Here is a 14,461-nt window from a genome sequence, read left to right as displayed (position 1 = left end):
GCAATTGTCATAAAAAACAAAGATTTTGTTTACATTATTATGGTAATATTTATATTTATTTTGAATCACAACAAAAAATATGTTTAGTAAAATATAAGTAGCTTTTTTAATCCTTATTTTTTTTATCCATTTTTTTAATCCTTATAAAAGTTTGTCAAATTTTAATAGTATTTCGAACGTATACATTCTAATAACATCACCGGTTTACATATATCTTACTTTGTTAAACAATGGAAATGAATTAAACAAATAAATGTAAACTTTGTTCAGATTTTGTTTTAAATGATTTGTTATGGGTTAAAAGATTGGGTTTTTTGTTTCAATATAGTTGAATAAATTTTTATATTTGCAGTCATATATAACATTTTTTTAATTGTATATGTTTTTGTAGATATGATCAAGACGGACAGCTTATATATTGGCAATCAAATGTTTACTATCCAAAAATATGTGTACTTTCGGTTATGTTTACAATTCCGTTTCAATTTTTTGTGTACCAATTTCATACCATGTGTCTTCTTTTTAATTTTTTTTTTCTTTCTCATATTTTAGTTTGTGTACAATCAGCGATACATGCGAAGCAATTTATTTATTAGTTTTTTCGATATGAAAAACCCCATTATTTATTTGTGGCAAATTTATTTATATGCCAAATTCCTTTGTTTTGAATATTTTTCGTTTCGTATTTCATGGTGTTGATTTGGTTAATCAAACAATAATTATTCAAAATATTGTTGTTGGTTTGATAATGATATTGGTATTGGTATTGGTATTGGTATTGGTATTGGTATTGGTACTGGTATTGGTATTAGTATTACTATTAATATTAGTATTAGTATTAGTATGAGTATTATGAGTATGAGTATGAGTATTAGTATAAGTATAAGTATTATTATTAGTATGATTGGGATTAGTATTAAGATTATGATCAAAATTAATATTAATATCATGATTAAGATTGGAATTGTGATTAGTATTAATATTAGTATTAGTATTATAATTAGGTTAGTATTACCATTATATTCCTATTTGTATTTGTATTAGTATTATGATCAGGATTATGAATAGAGTCGTCATTACAATTAGTATTAGGATTAGAATTAATATTAATATGAGTTATAATATTAGTAATGGTATGAGCAATAGTAATACTGTAATGGTAATAATATTAGTATAAGTATTACTATTAAGTATTAGAATTATTATCAATATTAGGATTAATATTAGTATCAGTATCAGTATTAGTATTAGTTTTAGTATTAATATTAGTATTATATTGATATTAGTATAAATAATAGTATAATTAGTATTAGTATTAGTATTTTTAGTATTAGTACAAATATTTGTGTTAGTGTTAGTGCTACTGTTAGTGTTACGTGTTAGTGTTAGTGTTAGTATTGGTAGTAGTAGTATAATTAATATTTGTATATGATTAGAATTAAGTTTAATATTATACTTAACACTAGCATTACGATTAGGATTACGGTTTTGATAATAATAAGGATTTGCATTAGGATTAAGATTATGATTAACATTAGTATTATCATTAGCATTATTATATTACGATTAATATGAAAATTAGGATTAGTAGTAGGATTACGATTAATATTAGAATACTAACATAAATATATTATGATTAACATTAGCATATAAAGATAATCATTAGTGTATTAGGATTAATACTAGAATTAGGATTAGTATTAGTAATAGAATTATAATTAGGATTAAAATTAGAATTCATATTAGTATTAGTATTCCTATCTGGATTAAGATTAGTATTAGGGTTAAGATTATGATTAGTATTAGAATTAGAATTAGCATCAACATTAGGATTAGGATTAGGATTAATATTAGCATTAGTATTTGGATTATGATTAGAATTAGAATTAATATTAAAATTAGGATTAGTATTAGAATTAATATTAGTATTAGCATTAACATTATCATTAGCATTAGTATATTTAGATTAGCATCAACATTAGGATTATGCTTATGATTAGCATAAGCATTAGCAGTAGAATTGGAATTACGATCAACATTAGTATATTAGCGGCTTAATTCCACTTTGCACCCTTGAAATTGAGCCTTTTGGCACTTTGCACCCTTGAGAAACAATAATAGCACTTTGCACTCTCAAAACACAATAAATTATTCACAATGCACCCTGAACTGAATAATGAAGGAAATTTTTTTTATTGTTTTTTTTATCAGGGATGCAAAATAATACATAAATTATTATTTTCTTCAACCTCCAACCTAATTTAGAGTGCAAAAAGTGCGGGAAAAAAAACACCTGATTATTGGAAAAAACTATATTTTCTTACAAAATAAACTAAAATAAAATTTTATCACTAAATTATTCGATTGATGGATTTTTTTATTGTAACTGGTGGAAATATGAAGTAAAAATATTTGAAAAAAAATATGATTTTCAGATAACTTGATAACGAAATAGATGAATGATTCTTTTTTTTGTAAAATATTTTATTGGGATAAAAAATATAATTTTTAAATAAGTTGATGAGATGTATTTTTATTTATGCACTTTATAGTTTCAAAATGATTGATGAATAAAAAAATTATTTGACATTTGTCATCCTAAAAACTACCACTAAAAATATTAAATTACATTTATTAGCTTTAAACATTCATTTGGGATGCATTATGCATGATTTATTATGTTTCGAGGGTGCAAAGTACTATTAATTTATTTCGAGGGTGCAAAGTGCCAAAATGGCATATTTGAAGGGTGCAAAGTGGGATTAAGCCGCATATTAGCATTAGCATATTAGAATTAAAATTATAATTAGAATTAGCATTATCATATGCGTATTAATATTAGTATTAGTATTAGTGTTAGCATTAGGATTAACATTAGCATTAGGTACATTAGGATTTTACTATTAGTATGAATATTAGTATTATGATTAGCATTACACTACCAAAAAAAAGGGCTTTTGTGACGGACGATTCAGTCACGAAATTGATGAAAATCTGTCACAAAAGCCCTTTTGTCACAAATATATGACCGAATTGTTTTGTCAGAAAAACCCTCGTCACAAAATAAATTTGTGACTGATTTTTCTTGTCCGTCACAATGTTTATGACAGATATGTCCGTCGCAATTGAAAAAATTCCGTCACAAATATGTAATCTACGGTCTCCAAGTATTGTGACGGATTTCGTCACAAACCTTTTTATTGGTCATTAATGTGTCACAAATCACTGAGAATTTCCATCACTCATCCGTGATAGACGCCGTCATAAACCACGTCCGTCACAAATAATCCATCCGGAAAATCGGTCACAAATAATTCATTCAGAACCTCCGTCACAAAATTCCATCACAAATATCCCGTCACAAATCCGTTACAAATATTTAATTATCTTTCAGTCACAATTCCATCGTCGATGCAGGAGGTTTCGCTATTCAAAGCTGTTTTAGTTTTTTTTTTTATTTTTTTTATACCTGTTATCTGAATATTTCAAAATTTCATTCGACTTCAAAATTAATGATAATAAACACAAAATCTACTACAAAACTAACAAAAAACAGAAGATTCCAAATAAATTCTCACTGAAAATGCTTAGAACACCAAATTCATATACGATTCCACAATAGTCAAAACATATAATACATAGACCGAAAGAAAAAATGAATAAGTTTTGCATTAAAATTGAAAAAAGCCACCAAATTTTTCAATTCGATACAAGTTAAAAAAGCTATTTCTTCTGTAACTACGTTCGAGATCAATATCATTCACATTTACGTGCTTTGATGCAGAAAGCTGGTTTCGATCAGACCGCTGTTGCATTGAGGCCTCAAATTTGAACTCGAACAAAATTTACGCGAGACCCTGCGAGCAAAGAAATTTATTTAACAATCAGTAAATTCCAATGTGCAATGTGCATGTTTCATGAATATGGAAAAATAATTCATAATTATTCCTTTATACTTACTGATGTGTAATCTATCATAAAAAAATACTCCTGTCTTCCCTGATTATGCATGGGTCATGTAGAGTTTGTGATGAGTTCTTGGTGCTATTGGCATTTGGCAAACAAGAAATGCATCTTGCATCAATGTTTTTCCGTTCAGCTGTGTATATACTACCATATAGCATAAACTTATCTCCACAGGAAACATAAGGTAGACCACATAGAAGTGGGTAAATGCTATTTATGATTAACCCCCAAAATAGTAAGCACTAGGTAAGGAACGGGCAAAATTCAAAAATCCGACCACTAAGATCTTCCAGAAGAAGAAAATTCTAGCTCTTCTCTAACAAAAAAATCCGAAAAAAGACAAACTTTGATGCAAAATCATATTTGTCTTAACACTAGAAGCAAACCTGCAATCTTAATAATTGATTCTCAGTCTACCGCCATCGATGGTTTTTTGAATTTGATGTTTGAAACAGAGTTGGAGTATAGAAAAAAAATCGTTAAGTCCAGAAACCCTAACCTTTTCACCGGACGTTTTGTGGATGTATTCTGGTGCTTGTTGCACAGTGTCCACGGCATTAATTCATGGTAGTGGGGGCGTGGGAGTCAAATGTAAAAAACCCGGTTTGACCGGCTGAAACGGTGAACCCGGAAACTTGTCAATGAGCCCGTTTTCCATACAAAACGTTGAGTCGGAGGCATTTGGTGGCGGGATTTGGCCGGAGTTCGTAGGGGGTGGCCGGATCTGAATGGAGTAGGCCGTGGGTTGCCGGAATTTGACGGATCTGGCCGTGGATTGCCGGAATTCGACGGGTTTGGTCGTGGGTTGCCGGAATTTGACGGATCTGGCCGTGGATTGCCGGAATTCGACGGGTTTGGTCGTGGGTTGCCGAACATATGTGTGGCTGGATATGAAAGAAGAAAAAAGGTGGAAAAGAAGAAAAAAAATAATAGGAAAGGAAGAGATAGAGGGAAGAAGAAAAAAAATAAGAACAAACAATTAAGAGAAGGGAACACAGATGATGATGGGTAGGAGGCGGCGGCCGACGAGAGAAGAAAATTAAGAGATGGAAGAGAGAGAAGAAAAAAAGGGCATAAAAAATATTAGAAAAATAAGTGTGGTGAATAATAAAGGGAAGAATCTATACAAAAATATAATAAAGGGGAAGAAAGTGTGAAAGATTAAAAAAATGTATATAAATTATAATTTAAAATATTAAAATTTATAAAATTATTAAAAATTTTAAAAAAATAAAAAAATCGATTGAACCCGTCAAACTGTAACCCGAAAGCTGATCCGGTTTTGTGTCCGGTCCGATACTGATATCATTGATTATTACATAATATACTACAAATCAAAGTATAATTAATTTAATTTAATTGTACGCTTCATTTTTTAATTAATCAATTTCTTTTTTCAAAATAGTAAAAAAATGACATATAAATGAAATAATGCATTTTTAATTATTTATTTTTAGGGTAAATTACAAACTCCTAAGCTTAGGCTAAATAGCGAAAAACAGCTCACATAACAGTAATAACTAATAATAAGTATGATCCACATTATCAAGTAAATATTTTACTACATCAATACAATATGTTACATATATAAGTTAATTGATCGATGAAGTTACTTGTTAACAAAAATGGATCAAAATAATAAACAAAATTAAACAATTCTCTGAACTGTTGTTTTCGTAGATTATTTTAAGTTTCGTATCCCCTAGCCAATAAATAATTAAAAAAATATCTTAATAATTAAAGATTAAAGTATTGTCCAAGTGCGTTAATGAATTAAAGAGAAATCTAATTTATTTAATATAATATATAAACTTATGGTATGAATTTTGAACAATATCTCAAATATATTTGTAATATTAGCATTAGAATAGTTCATATTTGTTATATTATTATTTTTTTTAATATATTATATATTAGTTTTAGTCACCATGAAATTGTTTTACAAAGATCAAAATAAGTATAAATGATTAATAAATCAAAATCAAAATGTGATTATTTTTAAGCAACACACATATGTGTCGAATATGTAACTAGGATATCAAAAGTGACGAATTAATGATGAAACTTAAAATGTGACAGATCCATTACCGAATTACATGTGACGGATTTGTGATTGAATAAAGACAGTGACAAATAAATGACATAATTTAAAATATGACAGATTTTTTACGGAGTTATCTATGACAGATGTGTGACGACAATGAAATAACGACAGATCAATGACAAACCTTGAATGTGACGGATTTACGACTGAAATGTATGTGACAGATATGTGATGGAAACGGGATTGTGACGAATTAGTGACCAATATTAGTCAAACTCATACTTCTTTAAAAATATTATGACCGATTTGTGACCACCCTATTTTCCGTCATAAAATATGTCACCGATTTGTGACAAAACTAATTTCTGTCAAACAATATATGACTGAAATGTGACAAAAGTTTGGTTGTCACGAAATTCGTCGCAAAATTAGTCACGTAGTCGTCGCAATCAATTTGCAGAGTTTTTGTAATGGAAGAAGTCACAAATTTGTCACTAATTCGATCACTAGTTGTGACAGATTTAGTGTGTCACAAATTTTCCGTTACAAAAGCCATGTTTTTTGGTAGTGTTATGACTAGAATTAGTATTAATATTAGCATTATAATTAGAATTAGGATTCGGATTAGGATTAGAATTAACATTAGCATAATATAATTAGTATTAAGATTAGCGTTAGCATTAGCATATGTGTATTTTTAGGATAAGAACTATGATTAGTATTATTATTATAAATAAAATTAGCATTAAAATTAAGATTAGCATTATGATTAGGACTATAATTAGGATTAAGATTAAGATTATAATTATAATTATGATTAGAATTAATATTAGGATTGTATGATTATCATTAGCATTAGTGTTAGGGTTAGGATTACCATTAGCATTAGAAGTAGAAGTAGAATTAGCATTAATATATTAGCATCAGCGTATTAGGATTAATGTTAATAATAGCATATTAGGATTGACATTAGTATTAACGTATTTGGATTAGGATTAGCATTAACACTAGCATTAGGATTATAAGATTATAATTGATATTGACAATGGTATTAGCATTAACATTAGCATATTAGGATTATCAGTAGCATTAGTATTACTAATAGTAATAGTATTATTATCAGATTAGTATTAATATTTGTAAAGGAAAAAGGTAATAGTAATGGTAATGGTAATGATATTGGTTTTGGTATTGCTATTTTTTTTGCTATTGGTTTTAGTATTAGTACATTAGTATTGGCATTAGTACATTAATATTAGAATTAATGTATTAACATTAGTAGTAGTATTAATATTAATATTAGTATTAGTATTAATAGTAGTGTTAGTATTAGTATTAATATTAGTATTAGTATGAGGAATATGATTAAGATTAATACTAATAAAACAATTGGTATTGATATTTGTATTGGTATTAGTATTGGTTTTGGTATTGATATTTGTATTGATATTGGTTTTAGTATCAGTACATTAGTATTGGCATTAGTACATTAATATTAGCATTAAAGTATTAGTATTAGTAGTAGCATTAGTATTAGTATTAGTATTAGCATTAGTTTTAGTACAAGTATTTGTAATAATATTAGTATTAGTATTAATATTAATATTAATATTAATATTAGTATTAGTATGATGATTATGACTAAGACTAATACTAATAAAACAATTTTGAAATTGAAATTTTTTATGACATGCTTATCCGTGATTCAGATCCATTTTTTGATCTTATAGAGTTTGTTTACTTGGATATGGTGAGCAACCTGTTCAATCCTGAGTACTTTGAGGCCATAACAATTATTGCATCGGCTAATGAAAGTGTCGGTTTTGTGAATGATATTTTTTGTCGCTCATAACTGGAGAAGAGGATGTTTATTTGAATTCCGATAGTGTGCACAATGAGGAGTTAATATCATAGATCCGAGTTCCTCAACACCATATCGTACTCCAGAATTCCACCTAGGTTGCATTGAAAAGATGTATTCCCGTTATGCTCATCAAAAATATTGATCAGGTTAGAGGATCGTGCAGTGGAACTAGGCTTCAGGTTATTAATATGGGAAAACACGTTCTCAAATGCATGACACTACCCGATAAACATGTTGACCATATAGTGTACGTTCATTGCTCAAATGACATTGGTACCGTCCAACTCTACATCGCCTATTAAATTTTAGCAATGTCAGTCTTCGGCGATGGTTTCCTTTGCAATTACAATGAATAAAAGTTAAAGACAAACTCTTTCCCATGTAGTACTGCACTTGCTCAGACATGTTTTCAGTCATGGATAACTCTATGTCGCACTCTCGAGAGTTAATAGTTGAAGTGGCATAAGGATTTTGATCACGTCGGAATCTAGCGATACAACCAACTACAAATAATGTGGTACAAGGATGTTTTTTCGGCATATATGAAGGTAACTATATAAAAAATTGCTACAATTTTACATAATGACCTTTATTTTGTATAACTTATATGTTTTGGCATTCCTCATTTGTAGGTTAATTTGCATTGTACTAGAAACTTGCTACGGGCTCCACTCAATATTTTTATCAAGGTAATTTATTGTAGAATGATTTTATGTCATTAAATATTTATATTTGTATTATTTTGGTAACGTTTTACTTATTTTGTATAATCATTGTACAAAATAGCAGGTGAATTGCATTGTATTGGATTCGTTACATGCGTTTAGGGATATTGTAGCTGAGACACGCTCAAATAAGCTTCAACAAACGAATCATTGAGCTCCATCCTCTTTACTTGCCTCTACAGTATCCTCTTTTATTTCCTTACAAGGAAGATGATTATCGAGACGATATCTGTTTGAGAGAATCTTCGCTTGCTGATAATAGATAATGGATGAAGGTAAGCATGCGAGATTTCTTTGCATATCTAATCCAGAAACGGCGTTGATAACATTTGTTACTTTTGCATTTCAAGAAGTTATTTCAGCAGTTATGTGGTTATGGATTTTCGATGGTAAAGTCACAGAGGTTGAATTTCATAAGGTTGAATCAAGATCAACTTAGGGTTGACATGTACAAGGGTATCGAAGAAAATATTTTTAAAGGAGACACTGAGGGTAAATCAGTTGGACAACGCATTATAATTCCAGGGTCGTTCACCGCAGGTCCAAGGTATATGTTTAACAACTTCGTTGATGCTCTTCAAATATGTAACTGGATTGGATCTCCAACCATCTTCATTGCCATCACATGCAATCCTCAATGGCCAGAAATACAAAGGGTGTTGAAAGATACAAATCTCAGGCCGAAGGATCGGCCAGACATTCTTTGTCGTGTGTTCAAGATGAAGCTCAATAGTATGATGACAGAAATCAAGAAAGGTTGTATATTCAGACGTATTACAACATGTAAGTATTTAATTAGATCTCAGTTTATAATTATACATTTACTTCATTCATATAAATTAAAGAATTTGCTCATGTGTGAGTTTAACTACTTATTACTTCCTTAACTAAATTAATGCATATTTTTTTAATACCATATGTTTATATTTTCTATGCAGATGTATGCTTAATTGAATTTCAGAAACGAGGTCTACCGCATGCACATATTTTATTGTGGTTTCATAATAACGATAAGCCCAATAACCCAGAAGAAATTGATAGGATCATATGTGCTGAAAATCCTGACGAAGTAAACGACCGAAATATGTACCAGTTGGTGGAGAAGTATATGATACATGGACCGTGCGGTCAGGCGAATTTGAAATCTCCCTGTATGAAGGATCGAGTTTGCACGAAGTGATTTCCAAAGCCATTTGTGCAGCGAACTGAATCAGATACAAATGGTTTTACTGTGTACAGGAGAATGGGAGATGGCATAACAGTTACGAAGAAGAAGACTACTCTTGACAATGGGTTTGTAGTCCCGTACAATCGTATATTGTTGAGTAAATACCGATCTAACATTAATATCGAGTTATGCAACCAGAACAAGTCAATCAAATACATGTTCAAATACGTAAACAAGGGGAAATGCCGAGTTACGGCGACATTTTATGAAACACGCAATACAGATGGCGGTGCTGAGATTTGTGATGAGATAAAGATGTACTACGACTGCAGATATCTTTCGGCATGTGAGGCAATGTGGAGGTTTGCAAACTTGGGTTAAAAGAGGATTCTCGAACTTGGGCACCAAGGAAAAAAAGATTTTCTATTGGTAGGCTTGCGAATGTTCATCCTGGAAAGGGGAAAGACTAATACCTTAGATTGCTACTTAACATTCAGAAGGGATATACGTTCTACGAGGACATCAGAAAAGTTTTTGACTCCGTCTACCCTACGTTCATGGATGCATGTTATGTGTTGGGTTTATTAGATAACGACAAAGAATACATATATTCAATAATAGAAGTGAATACTTGGGCACCGAGGGATTATATAAGAAGGTTATTTGTAGTTATGCTTCTTTCCAATAGCTTAAGTCGGCCCGAATATGTTTGACAAAGTTGTTGGTTGGATTTGGCTGAGGGTATTGCTTACAAACAACAAAGTCTTCATAATAATCCAGGTATGGCAAATTGTATAACACATTATTCAATTAGATTTTAAATATTGCTCATCCTTTTAATATTGTCGTCTCTCACCGAAATAGAAAAAATATTGCAAATCAATGGTAAAAGCTTGCGAAATTACGCGCCCATGCCAGTTCCAATCGAATTCTCAGCGGATGACACAGTAAACATATTGGTGTTAGATGAACTGGATTACGACCGGATTGAAATGGGTAGGGAACTTCAACGGTGTCTTGCTTGAATTACAGACGTGCAAACAAAGATTTATGATGTAGTCATGGATGTTGTATCCAATGACCGTGGTGGAATGTTCTTTCTATATGGCCATGGTGAAACGGGAAAGACGTTTCTATGGTAAACTCTTTCGGCTGCAGTTCGTTCCAAGGGAGAGATTGTAATTAACGTTGCATCGAGTGGTATAGCATCGTTATTGCTCCCCAGTGGAAGAACAACTCATTCTCGATTTGGACTACCCATAAATGTACACGAGAGTTCCACCTGTAGCATATCGCAACAAAGTCCACAAGCGGAGTTGTTCATAAGGGCAAAGTTTATTATATGGGACGAGGCTCCTATGATGCATAGATACTGTTTTGAAACGCTTGACAAGACAATGAAGTCAATATTACAGGTTGACAAACTCTTTGGTGGTAAGGTGGTTGTTCTTAGAGGAGATTTTAGGCAGATTTTACCACTTGTGCTCAAAGCATCAAGGCAGGACATAGTACAAGCTACGATAAACTCCTCTCCGCTGTGGAATTTCTGTCGTGTCATGAAGTTGACTAAGAACATGAGATTGCAGTCATGCTCTTCTCCATCTAACGTGGATGAGGTAAAAGAATTTGGAGACTGGATACTGAAGGTTGGTAGTGAGGATGTTGGGGAACAAAATCATGGTGAAGCTTCGATAGTGATTCCCGATGACATGTTGATTGGTGATTCAGAAGATCCATTCAGAGACCTACTGGAATTCGTTTACCCAGATTGTTGAGTAACATGTATGATCCAGATTATTTTCAAGGGAGAGCAATTCTTGCACCAACTAATGAATGCGTCGAGTTTGTGAACGATCACTTAATGTCTCTCCTTCTAGGAGAGGAGAAGATGTACCTGAGCTCAGATAGTATGTTTAGGGACGAGCAAACAATGGAGGATAATGCAGAAATTTATTCGACTGAATTACTCAACACAATAAGATGCTCCGGACTTCGTTCTCATGCGTTGAAGTTAAAGATTGGTGCACCCGTTATGCTAATAAGAAACATCGATCAAGCTAAAGGATTGTGTAACGGGACCAAACTTCAAATTATTAGAACTGGCATTCACGTTATGAGTTGCAAAATTCTTTCCGGAAGAAATATCGGTGACATGGTGTTCATTCCTTGGATGACTTTAATACCATCTACCGGACTGGCAATTAAATTTCAGAGAAGACAGTTTCCGTTGATTGTTTATTTTGCAATGACGATCAATAAAAGTCAAGGTCAAACTCTTTCGCATGTTGGTTTGTATCTTCCTAAGCATGTCTTCAGCCATGATCAACTATATGTTGCACTGTCCAGAGTTACGAGCAGAGGTGGCATTAAAATAGTCATCAAGTTGGATTCGGGTGAACTCACCAATGTTACTAGAAATATCGTGTACAAGGAAGTATTTCATCGAATTTGAAGGTAGAGAATATTTTCATATTTACCAATTATTCATGTAACATGTCTTTTTTTTAACAACTTATTCTTTGGCAGGTGTTTCTTCTCTATTTAATTTCTCCCGTGCGATGTTATTTTCAGTCATGTCCCTAGGATTCTCACTGCAAATTTTATTATCTCTAAGATTTATTTTTTACGATATACTAATATTTAATATTATTCTTATGATGTAACTATGAAGAACATGATGCTTCAATATTGCTGGTCGCGTTTTGTATTTAAATTCAATGAGCGTAATAATTTATATATGCGTAAATTTATTTTTCAGACATGTATTTTCAGTTGAAAATATGCCACCCCGTGCATCGCACGGGTGAATACTAGTTTTAATCAGTTTTCCTTATTAGTCCATAAGCACCCTAATATATGATCTCTTTATTTCAACATAGAAAGAGGAGGAAAGAAGGTAAGTAAATTTGACGGAATATTCCAATTTTCAAATTAAATTAACATAAAATTCAAAATATGATGGTAGATTGAGATTTTCTAAGAGACTCCAAAATTATTACTATAAGTTTTGCTTTGACAAGATCCCACTGTATATATAATTTCCTTGTTTCTTTTTATTTATATTTTTTGCGTAGAATTCCATCAGTGTGATATTCACTTAACATATAAACATTTGACTTTTTCCTTATCGAAAACTATAAAAGAGACAACTTCTATGAAAAAAAAGAAACCTAAATTAATCAAAAAAAATTAGAAATAAACTATAAATAACCCTTCAAAAGTCTAATTAATTGCATTCATAATTCGTAAGCTAAGCTTCATAATTTTCTGCATCCATCTTCCGTATTAGCTTCTCTCTTGTAATGGCTGATCAGGTGATTTATTTCCCTATGTTATATTTCACTTCTCTCTCTCTCTCTCTCTCTCTCTCTCTCTCTCTCTCTCTCTCTCTCTCTCTCTCTCTCTCTCGTAGGCATGTTAATATTATATATATATATATATATACAGCCAGCACAGCAAAAGGTGGTGATGAAGGTGTTGGAGATGAAAGATGAGAAAACAAAAAAGAAAGCAATTGAAGCAGCTGCTGACATTACTGGTATTATATTACGTCTTAAAATTTTTAAATACATTATGATCTCAATTATCATAAGTCATAATCCAACAACAATTTAATTAATTTATATATATATATATAATTCAAAAAAAAAAAAAACAGGCGTGCTCTCAATCGAGTCAGATTTGGATGCTCAAACGCTGGTAGTGATTGGAGAAATGGATTCGGTTGCTCTGCTTAAGAAATTGAAGAGCAAAGTTGGCAAGATTGAAGTTTTATCAATTGGCCCTGCTGCATGATATATTGGATGATAATAAATTATTAATGATTTACTGTTTTTCTTTTTACTTTTCTAAGTTATTTATTCTCGGATTTTTCTAATTTATTAATGAATATTTTGTTTTACTTATCATATTCTGTTTGAAGCCATGCATTGATTCGATTTCTTGTTTTTCTGTACATTAGCTGTTAGTTTAAGTGTATGCAATTAGATATTAAAGAATGACGCACGGTATTCATGACATGTTGTATACAATACAATTGCAAAATTATTATTAATATAGATTATCTATCAGTTTGCTTTAACTAATCGATTTATAAGCTGAAATAATCACAATTATATTAAAAACCAGAACACCAATTCACACAATTTAAAAAACAAACTGCACTAATCTTCGAAAACGCCTCCGACAGTGCAATATCTTCATCCCCGGCTTCAGTGTTTCTGCCAAATATGCCTCTATTGACGCCCCTTACGAGAAATAATCAAAGCCAAAAAGCCCCCTAACAGCTTTTCGTGAAATGAAGTGCGGATTGTGGGAGTAGGAGTGTGTGTTTTGACTTGAGAAGTTAAAAATACCCTCTGAAATTCTTTTACAAATTAACATAAATCCAATCGGATTTAACTATAAATAATCCAAAATTTTGGATGAAATTGCAATTTAAAAAAAAAAAAAGATTGAAAAATAACGTCTTTTTTGTTGGAAAAGAAAACAAAAGAAAATTAAAGAACAGAGAGGAGAAACACTGTCTTCCCCAAAATTCTTAATTTTGGATGTACTATACACATGCGATAACCGGACAACAGTTTCCAAGAGGGACAGTCGCATCGTATGAAGTGGGATATTAATTAAACGAATGTGCTCTATTTGTGACGTAGATTGATATCCACCAATTTTTAGAAAGAGAGGTTGTCATA

General features: G+C 31.1%; 2 protein-coding genes and 2 long non-coding RNA genes across 4 annotated transcripts; 3 read left to right on the top strand and 1 right to left on the bottom strand.

The window, feature by feature from the left end:
• Positions 1-3,548: 3,548 nt before the first annotated feature.
• On the bottom strand, positions 3,549-5,071 carry LOC105975273 (uncharacterized). Its single transcript, XR_001174361.2, has 2 exons — positions 3,961-5,071; positions 3,549-3,857 (listed from the first exon to the last, which is right to left on the bottom strand). It is a non-coding gene; the product is annotated as an uncharacterized LOC105975273 (long non-coding RNA).
• A 5,757-nt stretch (positions 5,072-10,828) lies between these two features.
• LOC105976796 (uncharacterized) lies at positions 10,829-11,542 on the top strand. Its single transcript, XM_088824654.1, has 2 exons — positions 10,829-10,905; positions 10,993-11,542. Exons 1-2 carry the CDS (start codon positions 10,829-10,831, stop codon positions 11,540-11,542), a joined length of 627 nt encoding a protein of 208 aa, XP_088680780.1.
• Positions 11,543-11,547: 5 nt separating this feature from the next.
• On the top strand, positions 11,548-12,219 carry LOC148767531 (uncharacterized). Its single transcript, XM_088824653.1, has one exon. The coding sequence runs from the start codon at positions 11,548-11,550 to the stop codon at positions 12,217-12,219; it is 672 nt and encodes a 223-aa protein (XP_088680779.1).
• A 713-nt stretch (positions 12,220-12,932) lies between these two features.
• On the top strand, positions 12,933-13,692 carry LOC148767530 (uncharacterized). The gene is made up of 3 exons (XR_016033947.1): positions 12,933-13,081; positions 13,215-13,305; positions 13,426-13,692. It is a non-coding gene; the product is annotated as an uncharacterized LOC148767530 (long non-coding RNA).
• The last annotated feature ends 769 nt before the right edge of the window (positions 13,693-14,461 follow it).

Source organism: Erythranthe guttata, chromosome 10 (assembly GCF_056151865.1).
Source record: "Erythranthe guttata isolate IM_541 chromosome 10, IM_541, whole genome shotgun sequence".
Lineage (NCBI taxonomy): Eukaryota > Viridiplantae > Streptophyta > Magnoliopsida > Lamiales > Phrymaceae > Erythranthe > Erythranthe guttata.
Note: the sequence above shows the minus strand (reverse complement) of the source record. Positions and strands in the feature narration are given on the sequence as shown.

Bases quoted from the DNA above. Each gene is read 5' to 3' on its own strand.
- LOC105976796 (XM_088824654.1), top strand. From the start codon at position 10,829: ATGGATGTTGTATCCAATGACCGTGGTGGAATGTTCTTTCTATATGGC. The intron at 10,906-10,992 runs GTAAACTCTTTC...ATTGCTCCCCAG, and splicing joins ACGGGAAAGACGTTTCTATG to TGGAAGAACAACTCATTCTC.
- LOC148767531 (XM_088824653.1), top strand. From the start codon at position 11,548: ATGTATGATCCAGATTATTTTCAAGGGAGAGCAATTCTTGCACCAACT.